The 22020-nt window shown below is 39.0% G+C and overlaps 1 protein-coding gene across 2 annotated transcripts; it reads left to right on the forward strand.

Annotated features, from left to right (window-relative positions):
• Positions 1-4382: 4382 nt before the first annotated feature.
• EEF1E1 (eukaryotic translation elongation factor 1 epsilon 1) lies at positions 4383-21583 on the forward strand. 2 transcript variants are annotated; one of them, XM_058039406.1, is made up of 4 exons: positions 4383-4514; positions 6534-6734; positions 13798-13893; positions 20942-21583. In XM_058039406.1, exons 1-4 carry the CDS (start codon positions 4383-4385, stop codon positions 21080-21082), a joined length of 570 nt encoding a protein of 189 aa, XP_057895389.1. In that variant the 3' UTR covers positions 21083-21583. The 2 variants fall into 2 exon arrangements, with proteins under 2 accessions (XP_057895389.1, XP_057895397.1); XM_058039414.1 differs by having other exon boundaries at positions 4408-4539.
• Positions 21584-22020: the final 437 nt, after the last annotated feature.

Genomic DNA, 22020 nt, shown 5'->3' on the forward strand with positions numbered 1-22020 from the left:
TTGCAGCTAAGATGATGATCTTAACTCACTGCAGTGCCTGGGCAGCAAGCATGACTTGCAATTGTCTTCCATGGAACAGAAGTGAAAAAGAAATCAGTCAATTTTATACTGGTCACTGACTAATCCTGCTGTTGTTCTGACTGAAATGAATATAAACATATTAATCTTGCTGAATTAGGTATACATGTGCATGAGGTCAGTATTCTCAGAAGTATGACGAGTGTCCCTTTCCCTGCTGTTGTGGTGCACTACCACAGCAGTAATCACACAGTAATGTTCCCTTCCCTGCTTCCTTCAATATGCACTTAGGCTAAAATCAGCTGCTGGGACAGTAACCTCTCTGAGTGCCTGCCTGCAGAAAGGCTTCTAAGTAGCAGTCCTTTTGTCAGTGTAACCTAGTAGAAATGAGACAAAAAGAAAAAAATTGTTGTGCCTCTTTGGTTTAAAATATTGCTTTGGAGTTGTTTTCTACCTGACACATACAAGAATGCCTAAATTTCAACACAGACCTAGGGCTCATGTTTCTCTTATAGAGCACAGGGTTGAGCAAAAAATAAGAGAAGCTGAAGCAGAGGAGAGTTGACTGTTACAAGCACCATTCTTTTCATATGTTCGATTTTCCAAGAGCACTTGGAAAAAAAGTCAACTTCATCTTTGCTTTATTCAGCCACTGCAGGAACTGAGAACAAGTCTGGATCTTTCAGTTTGTCTGCACAAGTTCCCCTCATTTCAATGAGCAGCATGGTCTCAGTCTCTTTTTTTTTTTTTTCTCTTAAGCTAAGTGAATATCCTGATCACACAAGTAGTGTAAAGGGTATCTCCCACAAACATTTAGCCAGTTTGTTACCCACATTTAAAAATTAATGGTGAAACCTTGCTGCAGCACCCTGCTCAGGAAATTTTTATGAGGTTTGGATTAGGAAGGTCCTACTGGTCCTGTTAGTGGGAAATAACATGATATACTGACATTTTTATCTCAACAACTGTGTAAAAGCGTCCATTGGGCAAACCTGCCTCCTCCACTTCCCTGGGGGTACCTGTGAATAAACAAGTCTTAAGGTGAGCGTAGTTCATTTTGCAAAGCAAGGACACAAAACACAAAATGTGAAAAAGATCTCTTTGCTTCTGGTTTGGGGCAAGGGTAGGAGGCCATGCAAATGGGATCTCCATGCCCCAGGGAAGCGGCTGAGGAAGGAGTGGTACTCAATTATAACCTTGGTCTCCCTGTGGAAGAGGATGGCAGGGCTACAACTGCTGTTGCTGAAGTTAAGAAGATGGAAGGAAAACTGGATTCAAATTGTGGGTTCAAGGCACAGGGCAGAAAACATTCTCCATTTGTATAAAATATAGATTTGTATGTAAATATTCAACAATAGCTTCTGTAGTAATGAATAAGAAATAAATTGCTTATTTGATGTATGATAAAACCACTATTCTGCACAGATGATGCAGATGACACTTGATTTATATTGTCTTGCAAAAGCTTCAGACAATTAAGGAGAAAACTGTTCTGAGACTTATTCCATCGACAAAATTCTGGTACAGCTAACAGCAATATAATTCACACAAGGATCGTCTGGCATGTGAAGCTTGTTTTAACAGATACCAATGTGACATACATAAAGCTGTCAGGCTTTCTCCAAAGGACAGTCATCCACTTCATGTTTCAAGTGGCAAATTAATTATATTTGACATTTAATTTATAACCTAAGGTATTTTAGACTCGGAACTTGACTATGACAACAGCAGATTAGAGCAGGGCCCTGTTTGACAGAATCGATTTTTCAATTTATTTTCCTTGTATGTGAGGGTCTTGATTCAGATTTTTGTGTCTCGAGCTCGCGTACAGGACAACGATACCTCTAAGCAAAGAAGGCTTCGTTCACCTCCTCCCCCAGCCATTTCGCGGTGAATTATTTTGCGCTCAGATGCAAGTTTCTTCTGCAGCCCTAATCACAAAGCTCCACCTAATGGAATGAAGGGAGAACTGTGCCCAGGAAAAGACAGACTTCGCTAAACACTGCTATCAAGGGAAAACTACTACACAACCGTGAGCAGTTAATCTCCTCCATCTAATTTATAAAGTCTCCTTTTCCAAGGTCTTTACAACTTTGAGGTTTGAGGGTAGAAAGTCATAACAAAAAAAAAAAAAAAAAAAAAAAAACAACAAAAAAACAACAACAACAACAAAGCAAGTGACCACACAACGACCCCCAGGTTTCAACTGACTGAAATTGTGACCTTTTTATTTTAAATGATAGATACTTCAACACATCAATACTATATTTTACACTGGTGGATCACATCTTCTAGGTTCCAAAACATCTAAAAATTATAAATATATAAAATAACCTGTAAGTGTAGGCATATATTTACTGATAGATGGTTCATTAATAAAAGTAATATTGCTTAATAATGAAACTATCAACAAGCTTTCAAAAAGGTGGGAAAGCATTTCTTTCAATTTTTTCACTGAAAAGGAAGCCTTCTGTACAATTTTAAATCATTCATTGATATCACAGAGCTGGAACACTACTGGAACAATATAATTTCAAAATATTGCTTAAAGAAAGGAGCTGACTAATTTTAAAAAGCTCTGCAAAGAGCAAGGCCATTTTCAAGGTTTTTTTTTAATTAAGTACTGTGCAGATGTTAATATAAAAGATCTTATAGAGCTTAAAAATCCACTCATAATTTCAGAATTGCTCCCCACTGAAGGCTCAGTGTCCACTTTCAGACTTTTTCTATAACAGAAGGTACAAATCTAAATGTCACCTTGTATCAAGACAAAGTGTTTCACTGGAGAAACAGGACATTTGTCAGGATCATCTTATCTGAGATGACTAACGCAGTGAGAGCCCTGAGTCTATTGTGAAAATGTCAGTAGTAGGACAAGACTAGCTCATTCTTTCTAGTAAAAAGAAAATGTTAATTTGGTCTTTAATAGTCTTCTATCAAGAATTGCGCTTTGATACTCTGCACAAATAAACCTGGAAGTCTAAAACTCTTTTAACTCGTAACATTTATGATGAGATGTAAAAGTATGACATCTGCAGCAGAGTATCTTGCATTAGAAAGGTGATTAAATCATGTCTTCATCAAATCTCAAATACACTAAAATGCAGTTAAATAAGGCTATTGCATGGCCAGCTGAGATTTTGTGAGGTTTATCTCTTAACTCCACTATTTCTATTAACAGTGGTGATTAGGATGATTTTCTTAACCCTATTTTTATCTCTCCTCCTTTGATACCCTTGGGTAGCACCTTGGTTCTGGCTGATCTTTTCACAAGACCCCTATTGATGTAGCTATCCACCAAACTTCACTCCCCTAATAAATTTGGCTGCACTTGGACAATGACTCCAAGATTTGCGAAATGGAGGAAGGCAGGACAGGCGAACAGATGGATAGAAGCAGTGCCTGAGAATGGTTCTTGAGAAGCCGAGGAGAAGGGAGGGACGGTCTGTGTGGAGAACCAGAGGGCATCCCCCAGGGACACATCAGGGCAGCCCCTTGTGTAGCCCTGAGCCACACATGGAACCGAGCAGCGAGGGGCTGGCAGGCCGGGGGTGTGGGGACACGGGGACAGAGCTGGAACTGTCCAGAGAAGGGCAGCGAAGCTGGGGAAGGGTCTGGAGCACAAGACCTGTGAGGAGCGGCTGAGCGAGCTGGGTGTTTAGCCTGGACAAGAGGAGGCTCACTGATGACTCTCTACAGCTGCCTGCAAGGAGGCTGTAGCTGTACTCTTCTCCCAGGCACCAGCAATAGAGCAAGAGGAAATGGCCTAAAGCTGCACCAGGATCCCCTGTTCAGACTGGACATCAGGAGGGATTTTTCCACAGAAAAGGTGGAATTTGGAATTCCATTGGCATTTGGCATTGGAATGGGCTGCCCGGGGGGGTGGTGGAGTCACCATCTCTGGAGGTGTTGAAGGACAGACTGGACGTGGCAGTCAGTGCCATGGTCCAACTGACACAGTGGTGCTGGGTCATAGATGAGACTTCGTGATCGCTGAGGTCTTTTCCGACCAAACCGGTCCAGCGAAACCCGAGGCTGGGACACCATGCGAAACACCTCCCGCACACCCCCGCCCCGCCGGGGCTGGGCAAAGAGGCGGCTCCACCCGCTCCGCCCCTCACGGCTGCCCCGCCCCCGCAGGGCCCCGCTTCGGGGGCGCGGCTTGGAGCGCGCGTGCCCGGCCCACCGTGCGGCCGGGGACGTGCAGGCGCGGCTGCGCATGCGCCACTCGTGACCCTGCTGCTCCTCCCTACCCCTCCGAAAGGCTGAACGCGAAGCCTCTCTTGGCTTCTCATTGGCTGGCCGGCCCCTTCGGGCCAATGGCAGCGGCGCTTCCTCCGGCGGCGCCGTGGCGCTCTCCGCCAATGGGACGACTGGTTGTTGCCGCCCTCCTTCCCAGTCCCGCGTGTCCCGCCGCGCAAGATGGCGGTAGCGGTGCGGGGCGCGGAGGAGCTGGAGCTGCTGGAGCGGCTGCTGGGGCTGCCGGGCGGGAACAAGTACGGCGTCCAGGGGGAGCGGAAGGTGAAGGGAGCGAGGAGGGGCCTGGACTGGGTGGCGGTGGCGACGCGCGTGGGAGGGCGGGCGTTCTCTGGTCTCCTTTCCCCAGTGACTGCTTCGCTCCGAGCTTCCCTTCCCTCCCCCCTGGCAATTCCCCTCAGACACCGATGTGAACGTGGCTGCGGCCCCCCAGGTACCAGTCCAGCCGACGTCTCCTTGAGCGGGGTCTCACCTGTGCTCCCTCCAGCCGGTCCCTCACCATATGGTGTGGATGCTGTAGGGCCTCGCTGCCTGCGAGCCTGTCGGTTCTGGAAACTCCTTCCCTCTGCTTGTGGGAAGGATCATCATCTGCCATGGAAGGGATTTCGGCTTGATTTATGCTTGTTCTTTCTGCACTTTCCTTTCCCTGTACCTGTGCTATCTTGATCGAATGACGTGGGAAGAAAAAGGAGGTATTTTAATAATAGGAAGATGTCTGTACTGAAGACGTGTTGCTCTTAAATATTTAATCTTTAGAGTACTCCTGCCTGACACGAGGTTGTAGTGAGGTGGGAGTTGGTCTGTCTACTGTGCCTGCAGTGAGGGCCAGAGGAAATGGCCTAAACTGAGACAGGGGAGATTCAGATTAGATATTAGAAAATGTTTTTCCCTTTTGTGGTGATCAGGCATTGAAATACGTTGCCAAGGGAGATGGTGGAGTATCCATTTCTGGAGATGTTTAAGAGCTGTCTGGATGTGGCACTGAGTGGTGATTCAGTGATTTAGGGTTGCAGTGACTGTGCTGGGTGGATGCTCTTCTGTATGATCTTAAAGGTCCTTTCCAACTTCGATGATTCTATGGTTACAAATGTCTTGATGCTTCAAAGTTTGTATGGAAACATTAGGTTCCATTGTTTAAGAGGCATCTGAGGCGTGAAAAATGCAATTTAGAGCTGGGAGTGTCACAAATTTATGAGCCCTTTGTTTGCTCCTCCCTCCTGGAGAAGGTTGGTTGAGAAATGAAGCTCTGCAGTTGTCTTGTGTGTGGGGTTTTTTTAATTGACTGCTCAGGGTTGGAGTCCTGACTATCTATGTGTGTTTTTCACTTGCAAAAACTGCCTTAATTATTGCCCAGCTGGTATTTTAGTGCTGTTACCATAAAGCATAATGCTGAAAAATTCAAGTAACTAGGTCTGTGTGTAGTTTTTCTGTCTGGATGCTCAGTAAAAAAAAAAAAACTTAATAGTAGTGGAAGACTCTTGATACAAATACAAAAATATTATTATGCTTTCAACTTTCAGCTTAGATTAAATAAACCTGGACATAAACAGACTCCTCTGTGTGGTCAAATACTTTAAAAGAAAGAGTGTTGCAGTTTAATCAGTTTCTTTCATTTTATGTCATAAATGCCTGAATGGGCTTCAGCCCATTGCAGTGAGTTCCAGTTCCCTCACCTCATTTCTCGAGGTGGCAGTCCAGTTTCCCTTCCAATGCTTGAACACATGCTGCTGTCACTCACAAAGACATCATGGCTGGAGGTGGAGGTGTGCTGTGCTGTCCTGCTGGTACCAGTGAGCTCCTGGCTGCTGTTCAGGGCCTTTTGCAATGGTGCAGTGTGTAGGAATAAGCTTTTCAGGAGGTGTGCCTGCCTGCAGCCTGCCTGCTCAGAGAGAAGTTGGATGCTACTGACTTCACAGTCTGAAGTCAGAGTCCTGAACTGGGAAATGAGTTAGAAGTCAGTTCATGAGATTTCTGACAGTGTTAGAACACACAATGCTATTTTTGCCTAATGTTGGCAGAATTGGCTTAATTGGAGATAAGGGTGTCCTGGTTTGTTCATGTTCTTCTGGAAGAATTGAAAATAAAACACCCCAAGGAGCAAAAAGTGGACAGCACAGACTTGGTTTTGATGGCATTGCCTTTACCAGGAATGCTTTTAAGTTCTGAGGGAGCATTTAAAAAGTAAACCAATAGCCATTCATATAGAGAGTGCTTTCTTCAATTATTTGTTTAGCCCTCCACTTGTGTTTCCACTTCAGGTTCCTGTTCTGCAGAGCAACAACGGCCCCGGGCTGAGGGGGCTGATGACCATCGCTGCCCACCTGGTGCGGCAGGCCAGGAGGGAGCAGCTGCTGGGGAGCACTGCTGAGGAGAAGGCTGTGGTGCAGCAGTGGCTGGAGTACAGGGTGACCCGGGTCAATGGAGGCTCCAGCAAGGAGGAGACCAGAACAATTCTGAAGGTGAGGAGTTCTTCATTACTTTGAATTGCCACTGAATTTTGGAATGACTAGACCTTGAAGGAAATTACAGTGTTAATGTGTGTGTGAGCATCTAATTAATAAAATTTAACAAATGCTAAGGCTTGACAGTATCACTAAGTACTGGCTTTTATTCCTCTTGCTGCTTTTCACTTTTATTGACAAAAATACCCCAGCAACCTGAAACAGGAAAACAGCAAAAACTGTGACATATATGAAGCAGAGCTCTTGCAGTGCTCAATGGCTGTAAATTGTGAAGGGTGTTCCACACAGTTTAGAGGCTGTTCAGCTGCCTGTGTGAGGCACCAGTTTCTTACTATCTTCATAAACCCTTAGTTATAAGTAAGTTGGTGTTGTACTCCAGGATAACACTTCTCTGTTTGCTTTAAGAGCTGTTCTTAATGATGTGGCAGTTATGGGATACAAGCCATACTTGATGCTGTGGTCATTGATATTGATGCTAAAAGGAAATACTGGACAAAATTGTGTGTGAAAACTGAAATCATAAAGGAACAACTACATAACTGTCCTTAACATTGAGTGACTTTGTGTGGAGTCCTTGGTCTGCTGTTAATAAACTTTTATTGTAGGCTGAAGCTTACTTCCTCTTAAACAGGTAGAAGCAGAAAAGAAAATCTTGGGAGTCCCCCTTGTTGTTAGAGCAGCCAGCTGACAAGGAGCAGATAGCAAAACTTACTCTATTTTCCTTACTCCTTGCAACTGGTAATAAGTATTTTTGCAATTTTGTGGGAACAACTTGAAGAGAAAATTTGCCTTACAGTGTTAAGCACTGTTTTCAAAGTTTGTATAAAAGGGCAGTGACATTTGATCGATTTTTAAAGGGTTTTTTTTCTAGTTTTAAAAGTATGTTTTAGATAGAGAGTTACATTGATCAGTGCTGCCAGTGAGTTCTGAGTTTAGAAGTTTGTGAGCTGCAAGGTTGACTCTACTTGAAGCTGTCAGAGTCCTAATGACTTCTGGCTCTGGCAAGGTGTGCAGAAACCAAAGATAAACTGAAGCAGTATTAACACTGTTACTTAAAATAAAGGAAAATGCAACTTAAAGTGATACAAAACAGCTCTTTGTTACTCTTCGAGCTGATAGCCCTCTTGATCTTGAGGCTGATGGTGCCTGCATTACCTACCAACTCGGTGAAAACCACGATAAACCATTTCTCTCACTTGAATCCCATATAATCTGAGTTATCTTGGTTTCATTGTATCTGGGGAATATCTTCCATTGATGAATCATGAGTTTGTTTACATTGCTTCTCTTTTTGTAACATATCTGCTCTTACTTTCTATGTGCAGATGTTATCAAAACCTTCACAGTCGTGGTTACTCTACAGATACAGCATGCAAACTGTCTACCCTTTAGGATTTTTAGAACTTCATTGAAGGAGGGGCACTGACTAATCAGGGTTTAACTTCAGATTTAGCTGTGGTATGACGAGGTGGCTTGTGGAGGTCCCTGTTGTCTAAACTTTTATGACAAGTGTCACAGAGTTTCAGCCATTCTTTGAATAAACTTGAAACTTGTGATGCTTTCTGTTCTCCCAAAGTGTGAGAAAACCATATGAGAATAAATAACTAACTTCCATTTACCTCTCTTGCCTTTTATAAAAACCAAAAGCAAATTTTCTGTCTTGTTATAACAACATTTATCTGCTCAGGATGGTTTTAGGGATGATATTTGCAGTGTCAGCACATGCAAGAGTATTTGCAGAACTGCACTGGAGCATTAAAACCAGATGCAGTGATATGGCAGTTTCCTGCTGGAGGTGGGATCTCTTTCCATCTTTGGCCTTAGTGACACTGGTTGTGTAGAAAAGACAATATGCTGAATGCAAATATGTAGATATATCAAGTGTTTCCAAGCAAAGCAAAATTTCCTTACTGAGAAACAGTCAGTGTTACTTTAGAGAGAATCTCTGCCTTGAAGTGCATTTAAAAGTTTTGCTGTGGATTTTTTTTAAGCAAGTATTGAATAACCAGAATTTATTTTAACACAAGGCTGCTGTGGAATTGTTTCAGCGCTAATAATTTCATAGTATAGCAATTAAGAGCTTTTTTTTTTGTAATTTGTTCTCTTGCCACCATGATTAATCAGAAAAGGGGCAGCCTACCATTAAAGTATACTGTGCCAAAAGGGAGTAAGGGTGGAAAAAAAAGAAGAACTAAAATAGGGAGGGAAGTCTGAGGCTGTAGTTTTACAACGTGTCTGGAATACACAATGGCAGCCTTGGGACGGTTGCAGCCTAGAGCCACAATTTATAATAAGCTGCACCAAAAACAGTTCAGTAACTTCTGCTATAAACTTTAGGCTGCCTCTATTTAACCCTTAACTGATGTGCTTCTACAAAATGTCAGTAAATAACTGGTTTTGTGTTTGTTAATTTGAACGGGAAGGATTTTCTGTTTGCTTTGCGAAAATAGGTTGTTAAATTGTTCTTACTGATGTGTTGCCTAAAGCTGTTACTTGGCAGGAAAATTATGGTGAAACAGACCATCTCAACCAGGGTTTTTTAATTCATCCAGAGCAAATGCCACAATGTTCAGAATGGACCAATAAAGGGCTTGTTGAGTTTTGTCTAATTTTGATTTGTGCTTCTGTACTTGACAAAATATCTGGGAGCAGTACTTTTGCTCCAAATCTGTTCCTCAGCAGATCCATAGGAATGATGAATGTCAATAGCAGTGATAGCATAATACACAGTGCATTATATTAACTTCCTTTTCCACAGGGTGAAGGAGTATAATCTTTTTTTTTCTTTGATGTTTAGGTAGTGGTAAATTAAGCTGCATAAGGAAAAAAAATCTGAAAATTTCTGAGTTGTCATGCAGGATAAGCAGTGTTTTTTCTGTTTCTCTGTGCCATCAAATGTCTACTTAGGTGTTAGTGAATTCTATTCAGGAGATTTTAATGTCTCTGCTTTATCAACTTTATGTATTTTATACCTGAGGATTCTTCCCCCCTCATACTCCATCTTCAGAAACCTCTGACAAATAACTGGTAGCTTGTTAAATTCTTATAAAAGCATCCACATAAATGTAGAAACTTCTGTTCTGTGAAGGATAATAACTAAGGGTCTCTGTGTACTACTTCCAGTGTCTCATGTGGAACAATATTCCATGATTTCAATTAGCTTTATCCCAGTCTCCTGTGCTGCCTGGCTGTAATAATGAAATCCAAATCTAAATCTGAATAAGAGAGCTGTAATTTCTGTTTAATGTGCTTGCTTGAAAAATTACTGTTTCCACAGGTGCAAAAGCAGGTTAATCCATGCTCTGTTCATAGCATTAATCCACAGCTCTGTACACTGGTTTTTTTGCACACTTACAGGTTTAAAGATTGAATTTTTATTATTGCAGCAACATTTGTTGATTTTTTTTTTTTCTTTTACAGGAAACTCAGTAATATAATATTCTTCCAGACCAGGTTTAGCTCGGTTTGCCAGTTAGAGAGAAGAGTCATGCATGAGAATTAAAAATACGTCTATGTATCGAAAGTGTAGTTCTGCTTTTCTTGGATGTGGCTGCAGAAACCCTTTCTTGTGTTCTGCATTGTCAGGGGCTTTCCTGAAACATTTGGGAGTGCTCAGCTTTTTGTCTTTGCATGGTGTGAGAGACATAAAAGCACTTAGGGCATAAATGACCTCGGGAATCTTGCTGACTGAAAGGACAGGACGTCTGTGTGTACGGGGAGCATGTACACCAGCAGGGTGTTGTGGGCAGAATATCCAGAACAAAATCAGAGTGTGATTAGGTTCTTTGGAAGCTCCTGAGTTGTCCTAAGAGGCCACAGTTCCTTATCTGAGCCGCTGTCACAACTGGCAGTGACTGGCAGGGATTCAGGGGCCTGAGCAGATTAAATGGATTAGGGGCCATTGTATTGCATATTTAACAGGCAGTAAGCAAGGCTGGGGGTGCTCAGGAGTGTGCTCCGGATGGCATGCGTTGAGCTGTTGCTAGATACAGGCTGTAAATTGGATTTTTTTTTCCCATAGAACAAGCAAATGGAAATACATCAGTTAGTCCATAAATAATGCAACAACTCTTTCTGTTGCTTTTCTCCCTCTCAAAATGGTGTTTGAATTGCTGCAGTTGTTCAGTGTATGTTAATGCATTGTAATGCAGCTGTGCCTTAAGTATGTCTGAAATCTGAGAGTTTCCTGAGGGAATGCAACAGTAAGTTTATATAGTTACAAGCAACTTCCAGGACTATCTTAGTCTTTTAATCCTGGGTTTGTATATATGGAATTCATTTAAGTAGTGGCATTTGGTACATGAAAGACAAATTATTCAGATGACAGCCAGCAGACCTGAATTTTCTGCATGTGATAGAAGCTCTGTAGAGTTTTGTGTTCATATTTTCATTAATCTCTCCAGGACTGGAACACTATTTCACTTAATTACAGTGGTCACTTGAGCAAACTTGACTTTCAGGAATTTTAGCACATTTGGCTGTTAGCCAGTAATATAATCATCCGTGGGAAGCACAACCCATGCAGCAAGATTAACGAGATGTGCCTAATGCACATGAAAAAAATATGGTGTTTCAGAAAAAAATATGGTGTTGCAGAATGAAATCAAAATATCTGTCTGTATTTTAGGGGAGAGAAATACATGTTCAAAAACAGAATTGTAAACTAATGCTAATTTATACAAGACTAAACCATTTTTGTCAAATTTAATTTGCTCAGTTAACTGACTTCATAAAATTTGATGAACCAGAATAAATAATTGTTCACGCTATAATGGCCTACCTTGCCTTTAAAGTTTTAGGATTTTTTTATTGATGACTGTTTTGAGTGTACATTTGCAATATAAAACTCAGAATTAACATGCTGTAATTTCTTTGATGCAGAAATCCAAAATTTTCAGCAGGTATATAACTATGGTGATGATACCTTCAAAGATAATGAGCTTTTTCCTTTACAAAATCCTGATTCCGTAGCCTCAGCTAAGAAGAAGAGAGGAGGAGGGGAGAAAATATAATTTCAACTGTGTTAGTTTTCATTATAATGCATGTGAAATTTCTGGTTAATTGAAATGAAAAATGCTGGTCAGAGAATTTGTTTCAAAACAGACAAGTTTGTGGGTTTTGGTTTTTTTTTCTAGTAAAGCAGATCTTTAGTTTTGGGGGTATTTTTCTCCCTGCAAGTTTTTTCTTCTTAAGATGGATTTTTCCTTTGTGTTGCATTGTAGGAAATGCCACAGAACTGTAGTTACATGTTTGAGGTAATTTGAGCTCCCACTAACATGAACAAAGCAGTAAACCAGTCTAAAGAAAAGAAGCTACATAGCCAGGGGCAGTTGACCTTACAGAATTTTAACTATGCAGGGGTTAATATGCTTTCCTGATTTGCTCTAATAAAAGAAATCAAAGCAGACATGGGGATGTTCAAATATTACAGAAGTACAGGAGTCCTGTCGTGAAGAGGTTATCAAAGAATAGTAAGGTAGCTTAATGGAGTGAAACTTGTCAAAAGCAAATGCAAGGTTATATGTCTTAAAGTCTCAGCATTCTAGTTTTGTGTTTTGATCTTGGTTTATTTTCTATATATGCATTATAGGAAATCCCTCTATCAGTAAAATTATGTAACCAAAAAAAGTGCAACATGCTGAAGGCCAAATATAATTTTTTAATTGTTCACTAAGTATTAACCCCTTTTATCTTGCCCAAGACTTGTTTTTCCAATAAAATGTCTGAAAATGGAATTTGCTGTAATTGAGACTGAAAAATTAAAATTTTTTAAAATGTTAGTTATGTTTAAGCTGCTTACCTCTGTTTCTAGGGCAGGGGAAGGGAGTGGCTTAAGCACATGTTGTGTGCTGCTTTTTTTTTCCCTCTGATGAGGGGAGTTTCCAAATCCAAGGGAAAGCTGGGAAACTGTTTCTGTAGATGTCTGAAAATAATATTGTAAAACCAAATCTGCTTTAACCTGGCTTATGCAGGTTAAAGTAGATAATTTTATTGTTACAGTTCTTTAGAGAAAAGGGTGGGGGGGCAAAAGGTGTATGAATTGGATGACAATTAGGTAAGAATTGGAGAAGAGGAAGGACAGGTAAGAGAGGTAGAGCTGCTGTGTGGTGCCTGTGTCCTCAGAATGATAAACTTGAGCAACAGTGAGCCTGTCAGCCTCTTGGTTTTTGGTAGAGAATGGCTGCATACAAAAAGCCATGAAAATGAGTCTTTCTGTTAATAGGCATTTGAAATAATTATTTACTAAACCTGAACAGAAACCACCTACTACCCACCCTGATGGCTTCTGATCTGAAACAGTTGAGAGATGGTCTTAAAATGCTGAAATTTTCTCTTCTGAGAGACTTGGACAGCAGCTGAATTGACAATATCAGTCACAAAGAATTGTTAGCAGTAATTTCAACATTAATAAAAGCAGGTGTCAAGTGATAGCAGCTGATTGGTATCAAGTTACCAGCATCAAGCTTGAAACACCTTGTTTCCCACCCCACTGTTCCTGTGTGCTTCCCTGGTTCTTAGACGTTTGGTGCTCCAGAGCCTTGCTGACCGGCTGCATGGAATCCTGGAGGGCAGGCATTGCTGCTGCTGGGAGAACAGCGTGCTGTCCTTTTGTCATAGGACTGCATTTTCTATTAATCAAATGTTAAACATTTGAATTTGCACTCATGATAAATACGCAGCTCTCCTAATTTTTGAATTGCAGTAATTTGAAGCCAAGAAAAGACAGACTTAAAAGTATTTCAATGGAGTCAGCTTAAAATCAATTGCATTTACAAAAATTTCACTATGTATAAACTACTTTGTTTAGAGACCAGCATTTAAATTTTACCTAATTCTCACTGTCAAAGATTGATATTTTATTTTATTATCTTATCACTTACTTTCTAGATTTTTTTTCTTTTATTGTTTGTTTTATTTGCTGAGTAAGGATAACTTAAAACTGATGTTTATTTTATATGCATGGTCTCCAGAGGAAATTTCTATTATTTTTAACAGCTGCCTTCATATATCATTTCACAAAGTCAATACTACAGCAGTGTAATGACTTTTTCCTTTTTAGGATCTTAACATGCACCTTGAAGATAAAGTCTACCTTGCAGGAAACATTTTTACCTTAGCAGACATTTTGATGTACTATGGATTGCATCATATCATGGTAAGCATTATTTGCATCATTTTTATATGTGCAACTATCATAATTGTTATTTATCTGAAGGGCATTTTATTGTTGTAGAAGTTAACTGACAGAACAGAGGAAGATAAAACTTGTTCCTAGGTTTTTCATTTTATTCTTTAATGTTTAGCTGTGTATCTGTCAAAAGACAAGTAGTGTTAGAATGCTTTGGTTTCCTCTGCAAAATATAGCAAGGATGATACCTGTTCCTGTGTTTCTATGATTAAGGACTCTTGCCTTTTCAAGTTTGAAACATCACTGAACTGCAGTCACAGAAGTACATGGGCAAATAGATAAATGAAGCTGAAAGGATGTGCCAGAACTGAAAGTATTAACTTCATTAGTATTAGAGAAATACAAATGCATGTAAATTAAGCTCTTTAATGCATATAAAAAAGTTTGAGACATAACAAATGGTCATTTGTGTTTCCAGACTTAAGTGATAAGACTTGATAAGGTACATAATATGAAAACAACACAGGGAGCTGGTGTTTAAGAGGAAAACGAAAAAAAAAAAAAACATGCCAACATTAAATTTTTTCTAAGTGGGAAAGATGCTGAGATTATTTGTAATCCACTCAGGCTACTATGAAGTGCTTAAAAATTCATGCACCTTCGGTTCTGAACCCCAAGTGCAAATTTAAAGATAAAGCAGTAGAAGCTATTTGCATTTTGGTAGCTGGAATGTGTTTGTAAATGAGCCATTGTCATTCTCTGGAGTGGGAAGAAACCAAAGGACTCGCATAAAAAGGTCTTCTTAATTCTTGGGAAAAGATGAAATCAGTCAGTTTTACATTAGAAAATTGAGGGGGGGAGTGAGGATAATTAGAACAAGATGCCTCTGACAAATGCATGTATGTCTGAGAATTGAATTCAATCAACTGGGTGAATGGTTACTTTTATACAATTAATAGCAGAGCTCTGGGAGAAGTGTCGAAGAATACATTTCAAAATGGAAGCAGAGGGGAGGGGCAATCAAGTAGTGAAATTCTACCAGAAACGAAAGTAAACTTATGTATCTGTACCTTGACTGTCCAGGAGTAAAAGTTCAAATAAGTGTCAAGCAGAGGAGAGGAAAGCTTCATTTCAAAAGGTTTTCGAAAACCTGCTAGAATAAGTCGCATAGAATTAATTCTTTTAAATCATATTTACCTTGTAAAATATCTTAAGCAGTAAGATAGATGTGTTGATTACAGAGTCAGAATGGGTTACCTTTCACATATGATGTGCAGACATAAAAAAGACTATAAGTATTTTCTAAAAATATGATTGTATATTCTGTAAGAGAGTACAAGTTCAAATGAGTCTTTAAAAAAAAAAAAAAAACTTGGCAAGGGAAAATCCAAGCGTATTTTAAATTTAGAGTTTGCTCTAGAGTAGACCACCTAATCAAGATGAAAAGATACAAGTTATTGCTTTGGGAAATAGAACAGATGGTAAAAACAAATGACTTGGTGCTCCTGTGTGCCTGCAACCATCCAGACACTACTTGGGACAAGTTTATAGTACAGAATCTGTTTCTGAAATGTTTGATTTCATCGAAGGTAATTTTCTGAATCAGAAAGGTATAAAGGGCTAGTAACAGGGTGACTGTTCTAAATAAATATGCAAATCTAGAAGCCACTAACTAGGAATTACATGTAATTTGAAGGTTTCAGAATTGATAAACATATAGAGATAGAGGCAGCATCTTGAACTCTAGAGTCTTGTGTTGGTTTTTTTTTGATGTCTTTTAATTATTTTTATTTTTCTTGTAATCAGAAGAGAGTATGTCCAGAGCTGCTGCTCTGCCCTAAGCTTAATGGGAGAATCAGGGAAAGCTGCTGTATCTCCTCATTTGAAGTGGTTCAGAGAAGGAGGCTGTCATATCCCCCACTGCTTCAGCTAAGCCTTGTACGAAATATCAATACGTGTTTCCTATGATGCTTTAAGAAAGGAGGTAGAAATGGGAGACATGGGGCATAGGGCAAACCCACAGATCTTGCTGTCCATCAAGTTACCTAGAAATTTGATCTAAAAACATCACTGGTAGTACCTTAGAGGTTAATCTCTGCTTTTGATAGGCTAAAAACTACATGCTAACACAGACATTAGTGATAGGATACTATCACTAATGGTAAATACTTCTGGCATACCATGGTCATCCTGAATAAGCCAAGTAGAAAAACTTTAAAACCCTTTTGATGCACATTTCGTTGGAAAAGTTTTTAAGACCAACCACTCCTGTAGCTCAGTTCTTCACCTGTGGTGTCTTGGTTTCTCTGAGTATGGATTATGCATTGTTGTATTCATTCCCCCCTCCCATCTTCATTTTGCCCTTCCCATTATCCAGGAGGGGTTCTGGAGTCTGGTTCTTCACTGTCCAGGCTCATCCATTTGACCTGACAGTTTGTTTACTGAACAGCAGCAACCCTTAATTCTGCTGCTGTGTGCCTGCCTTTCATTCTCCCTGTCCCTTCTAGTTATCCTAATAAACATAATAATGCAATGTGTTTAAAAATCCATATTGTGGGGAAAAAAATTATTATTTCAATCAGTGAGAATCAGATTCACAGGCAGTGTTTCAGGGTTCTTGCACACAGAATCTCTTTGGGTCTTTTAATTAGAAATACACACTCATAGTAATAAGGCAGGAACTAAATAGTACACGCTGTTGTGCATCATAATATAGGTTAAAACTTGAAAAAAATATAATGCTTGATACTTCCTTTTCAATCAATGTGATCTACATTGTCATATGTAATTGATGTCTATGTGTATGTAGCATTAATATTGTTGTCTTATAGACACTTCAATTTCAGAAATACATATGTGGATAAATGTGGACAATAAAATTCTACTAGTTTAAAGCATAGATTGCAGCAAAAACTTGAATTTAGAAGCATTGCTTGAGGTTAGCTTAGGCAATCAGTTAGCATTAAATTCCTCCTGTGGTAATGAACTTGTTTACTAATCTGGCGGATTTTTAAAATTATTTCTTTGGAAGCTTCCAGATGTCTTTATTCTTAAATGTTTTTGACCAGCACAAGTCCAGTTTATTTAAAGAGAAATAGTCAATATGATGATTGATCTGCTTTTATACTTCAAAAATTTTGTCAGAACCAAGGAAATGCTCTCAAATCTATATGTCTGACTTGAAATTTTTTTAAGAAGGTCTGGAAAATTACTTATGGGTGAAGTTTATATCTGCAAATGGAAGATGCCTCAGTCAAAATTTTGGTGTCAAACCAAATATGATCAAGCACAGAACAAACTAAGCAGTTGTCCTTGAGTCAGAACCACTAATATTGAACTGTAATGAGACTGAGGGAGAAGAATTTCAAGGAGTTATAAATAACTATAAGAAACTACAATAGTAGTTTATTTTGGAGCTATTTTTCCCATAAGGAACATTTCCTGTAATAAACAGACTGCCATGACTTTTTGTTGAGATTCACTGATATGCTGCTTATTTTAGTACTGAGGTAGCAGGCTTTTCTTCTAAGCAATGATGCTAAAAATGGTTCTTCAACTGAATTGCAAAAGAAGCAGTTTTAACTTAAAAAAAAAGATGTGATTTTGTGCTTATTCCTTTAACAACAGAACTATTAGACCGAACTATGAGAAAGTACATGTATGTCATGAAATATACCATCCAGATGTTGGGTTATTTTGTCTTTCTCCCCTGTCTAAAGGTTAAATTTAAAAAGTCAGATAGTATCTATCCTTGTCTTGGTGCTGAAGAGGTTCATATGTAGGGAGGTATTTTTAGATTTTCCATGACCTGCAGGTTGTGGAATGGTGCTTTATGCCTGCATCCCCAATGCTATAGAAAGAAAATATAATTAAAGCTTGTGTATTTTTAGCCCTTTCAGAAACTCTTAAAGTTGCATTGTATGATAACCACCTTGGTGCCCCTCAGTGAGCTTTGTGGTGGAAGAAAAAGACTTTTTTTTTTTTTCATCACATGAAAGAAAAAAAAGTCTGTCAAATTAAGTGTCTGCTTCTTTGCTATTAAAATAATTGCTTTAATAGCAAATAATTATTTTAACAGCAGAACAGCAGCCTTTCTTAACTTGGGGGAATTATCTAATTTAATGAGGAAGAACAGAAAATACCCATCTAACAAAATGTTGTAAAAAATGCCATGGAAGTGATCTCTAAACAATTAACCTAAGAGTTATGTTCAGAGTAAAAAGTAGAGCATGCCACAAAGTGCTTTTTAATATATTTCACTGGTAGAGTACATTATGTAAATAAGTAAAAATATCTCGCTTGTTGTGCCTAGAGTACAAAAAGGGGTCTTACTATTAGCATAGCTGTTTTGCCCTTCAGATGTTTTTTCACTATGCTAACAGAATAGAAGAGGACTAGTTTTCCAGACTTATATTTTTGATTTACATTGGAGAAATGTGAAGATCGAGAATTACCAATGAAAGATGATGGGAAGGAAATACTGTATCTGCTGCAAAATATAAAATTTAGCTCAGCCTTTCCATAACCAGGTGCTCATCCAGTATAGGCTTCAAAAAAGGTTACTGTAAACTCAAGGAATTTAAAGTTTCAGTATTTTAGTATTTGCTCATTATTAAGTACCTTTCGTCACTACCAGTAGTTTTAGGTTGCCTTAAAGCACACACATTGTTCTTTTCACGCACTATCTTACTTTGTAAATGGTCCCTCAGCTTCATATCAAGCATCAGCATCCAGCTACCATTAATTATAATGCACTGCAAGTGATCAAAAGCATCTTTCCCTAAATGGTACTGCTTTTTTTTTGTCCTGAATATACTGCACTTGGAGAAACTCAGGCAGTTTGTGAAAGTATTATATTACCATAGCTTCCAATTGTAATTTGTAATGTCTTTAAAAATTCTAGACTTTTTTCCCCCTTTGTTAGTGCTGTTCTGGTTAGTGCTATTTACTTGGTTAATTACCAATAACTCTCTTATATTTCTAGATCTGCAAAAATATGTGGCTGATTTTTATGGTTTTTCTGTGCATTTCTATCAGACTATACAACTGTAGGAACAATGTTTGCATTTCCATGCCAGCAGCAAGAAGAGCAGATTTTCTCATATGCCTGAACTGAGGTTCATAACAGTACAAAATTGCAGAAAGAAATACATCTGTAGTGCTGTGCTTGTATTCTGGCAGGTACATTCCTTAGGAAGAGCAGCTACTTGGGTTTAGGAGCAGCTGCAAGATCCCTGCCTTTTGGTTACTGCCACAGTTACTATGCTCCTAACTCTCCATTAATCGGGCTTTTATGCTGTGTTCCATTGGTTTAGAATTCCCTTCTGCAACTCCTTGAAATTCTTCTCCCTCAGTATTTTTCCACTGGTTCTAGTATATGTCCTTACAGTGTTTTTGCTGATACATGTTCAAAGCTTCCCAGTTCTAAGCCAAGTGCTGGGCTGTGTGAGAGAACAGCAAGGAGAAGCAGCAAATCTGATAGGAAACTCCTGAAATCAAAAGTGCAGTATGTCACAAGGTGAAATATAAGACGAGGGTTTAAAGAGCAGCTTTTTACTCATACACCTCAATATCTGTAAATGAGTGTGTTTAGCTCTTTCTGTGATCCAAAGTTCATTGAAACAGATTTGTTTCCAGCTGTCTTGTGCCCAAAACCAAATTTTCAGTGAACCTGCAACATCCATAAAATCTAGTGTTTGTAGAACAAAGCGTAAGGAATACACTATCTGTTTAGCTTTTGAGGAGATTAACCTTGATTAGCTTTAGAAATCTAAACATGAAAAATATTAGGCATGTCTAGATTGTTATTTTTCTGGTAAAACTGTCCTGTGCAGATGTGCCCTTTTTTGTTGACTGCTGGCATTGTCAAGATTTAAATTAAGCTTGATGGTTAATTGGCTAGCTGAAAATGAAGTGAGGTGAATCCTGCACTGATTGGTTTCAGTTTTGGTGAGATGGGATAGGGGAGCTGATGTGGGCATCACATTTTGTTCCTGAGGCAGGTTTTATAGTCTGTTTTGAGGACTGCCCCATTTGTAATTCAGTTGTAGTATGTTAATGTGAGAAAAGAGATTATGGTCTAAACTGATAAGCCACCTTGATTACAGAGAAATGAGAAGACATAAAATTGCTAATCAAGAATAGTAATGCAGGTGATGCAGGGTGGGAATAGTTTTACAGCTGGCTTGAAAGACTCCGAAGTAATAACAGACTTTGTAGTAAAGCTTTGAGGGTGCTGCTGACCTAAATTTGAAAGACTTTTAAAGGTAGAATTTGGATCTGAAACTGTAGATAACTTTACCTAAGCCAGTCTTCTGATTAAGGATAGGCTTGAAGCTCTGCATTAATCTTAACCACATATCCTGTGTCAAGGAGCTGTTGCAATTGTGTGATAGAGACTTCTCCCTGATTGATCTTGAAGCTGTTCTGTGTGATAGTACTTTAAATATTTTTATGAAGTATGGGCAGGTTTCCAGTTCGTTTTACTGTTGTTATTTGAATAATGCCATTGCTATCTTAATAATGAAAGCTAGCAGATCTGAGCAGTTAAATTATGCTGATTCTTAGTAACTATTCTATTTTGAGCAGTAGTCATACAAAACAACTTCCAATTATCCTATCCAGTCTGAAATTGCCTGGAAAAAGCTTACTCCTGTACTCAAAATACACTTTGAAACATGAAGTAGTCACTTTGCCTGTGAGACAAGACTGTCTGCTAAATTAACATGAAAGGGTTGTGCATGTTGTGGAACTCTTCCCTGCACTGTCCTGTACTGTATCCTGACCCCATGAATAGAGAGATGCTTTAAATTCATGCAAGCTTTCCCCCCCTCTCTGTAATGCAACTGTATTCCACCTCCCAGTCTGTTTCTTTGAGTAGATTAAATTTCCATACATATTATGGGTTTGAGTTTTACTGTGTGAAATTAAGATACAACACTGCTGGACTGTAACAATTTACTTGAGTTTAAATCATTTGTAAAATGATCCACTTTTATTCTGCCTTACCACATGTTATGACTCTAATGATGCAGTGCCTGGTGTTACTGGTGCCTTGTATTTATTCCCCATGCAGGTGGACCTCACAGTGCAAGAAAAGGAGAAATACCTTAACGTGTCCCGTTGGTTCAACCACATCCAGCATTACCCAGGTGTCCGACAGCATCTGTCCGATGTCGTCTTTATCAAGAACAGATTATACACTAATGCTCATTAAGGCAAATCTTAATGTGGTGTTGGAATGAGTTGAGGGAGTTCGGAAGTTGTGCTGTCCAAAGCCACTAACCTGCAAATACTGTTTTGTAACCTTCTGTATGTGAACCGAAACTGTCAATGCCTCAAGTCATACAACTGCATTGAATTGCTGTTGTTCATTCAAGAATTTGAACTAAAGAATTGTTATTGTGTATCTGATTAAATGCAAAAATGGTAAAAAGGTGGGGAAATGGAGTTTTAATTCACTATTTTTTAAAAAAATTAAGGTTCTTTTAATTAAACATTCAAGTGAAATTACATGATCTTTACCATCAATTATTCACTCCTTTTGCTATTTATTGAATGTTTATGTATGTCAACCAGCTTTCCTTTCATTTTCCATGGATGTTTACACTAGTTTTGTACAAGTTAAGAGCTATATTGTGTGCCAAGGATGTGAAAAAGGGAACATGCAAATGTTACAAAGTATTTATGTGACCGAATAAATTATTTTAAAACTGTAGTCTGAATTTGGCTGTGGAACTTTTTAGTTTTTCTTCAGTGAAGAAGATTTCAAAAGGTTAGTTCATTTCCTGCTTCATTTTGTGGTGTACTGTTTTGACTGTGGAAGCATTTCCTTTCAAACTGGGTAGCAAAGTTAGTGTCCTTAAAGATTTTGCATGTGCCTCATTTCATTTTTTACACAAGTGCAGATGCACTTTTCCTACCCTGAAACAAAACCAACCAAAACCCTCAAGATAATTTGCTGCTCTATCAAGTTCATTACCAATGTTTAAAATGGGCTTTTAAACCAACTGCACTGTTGTTGAGTCACACATTTGGATAGGTCATTTTACTGTAGAATGTGGTCCTCTGATTTTTATTTGTAAAAAGTATAAAAGTGCTAACTTAAATTGGTTAATTACCTTCTGCATGATTCAGATAACATTTTTTTTAAGA

Source organism: Melospiza georgiana, chromosome 1 (assembly GCF_028018845.1).
Source record: "Melospiza georgiana isolate bMelGeo1 chromosome 1, bMelGeo1.pri, whole genome shotgun sequence".
In the NCBI taxonomy this organism is placed as follows: domain Eukaryota; kingdom Metazoa; phylum Chordata; class Aves; order Passeriformes; family Passerellidae; genus Melospiza; species Melospiza georgiana.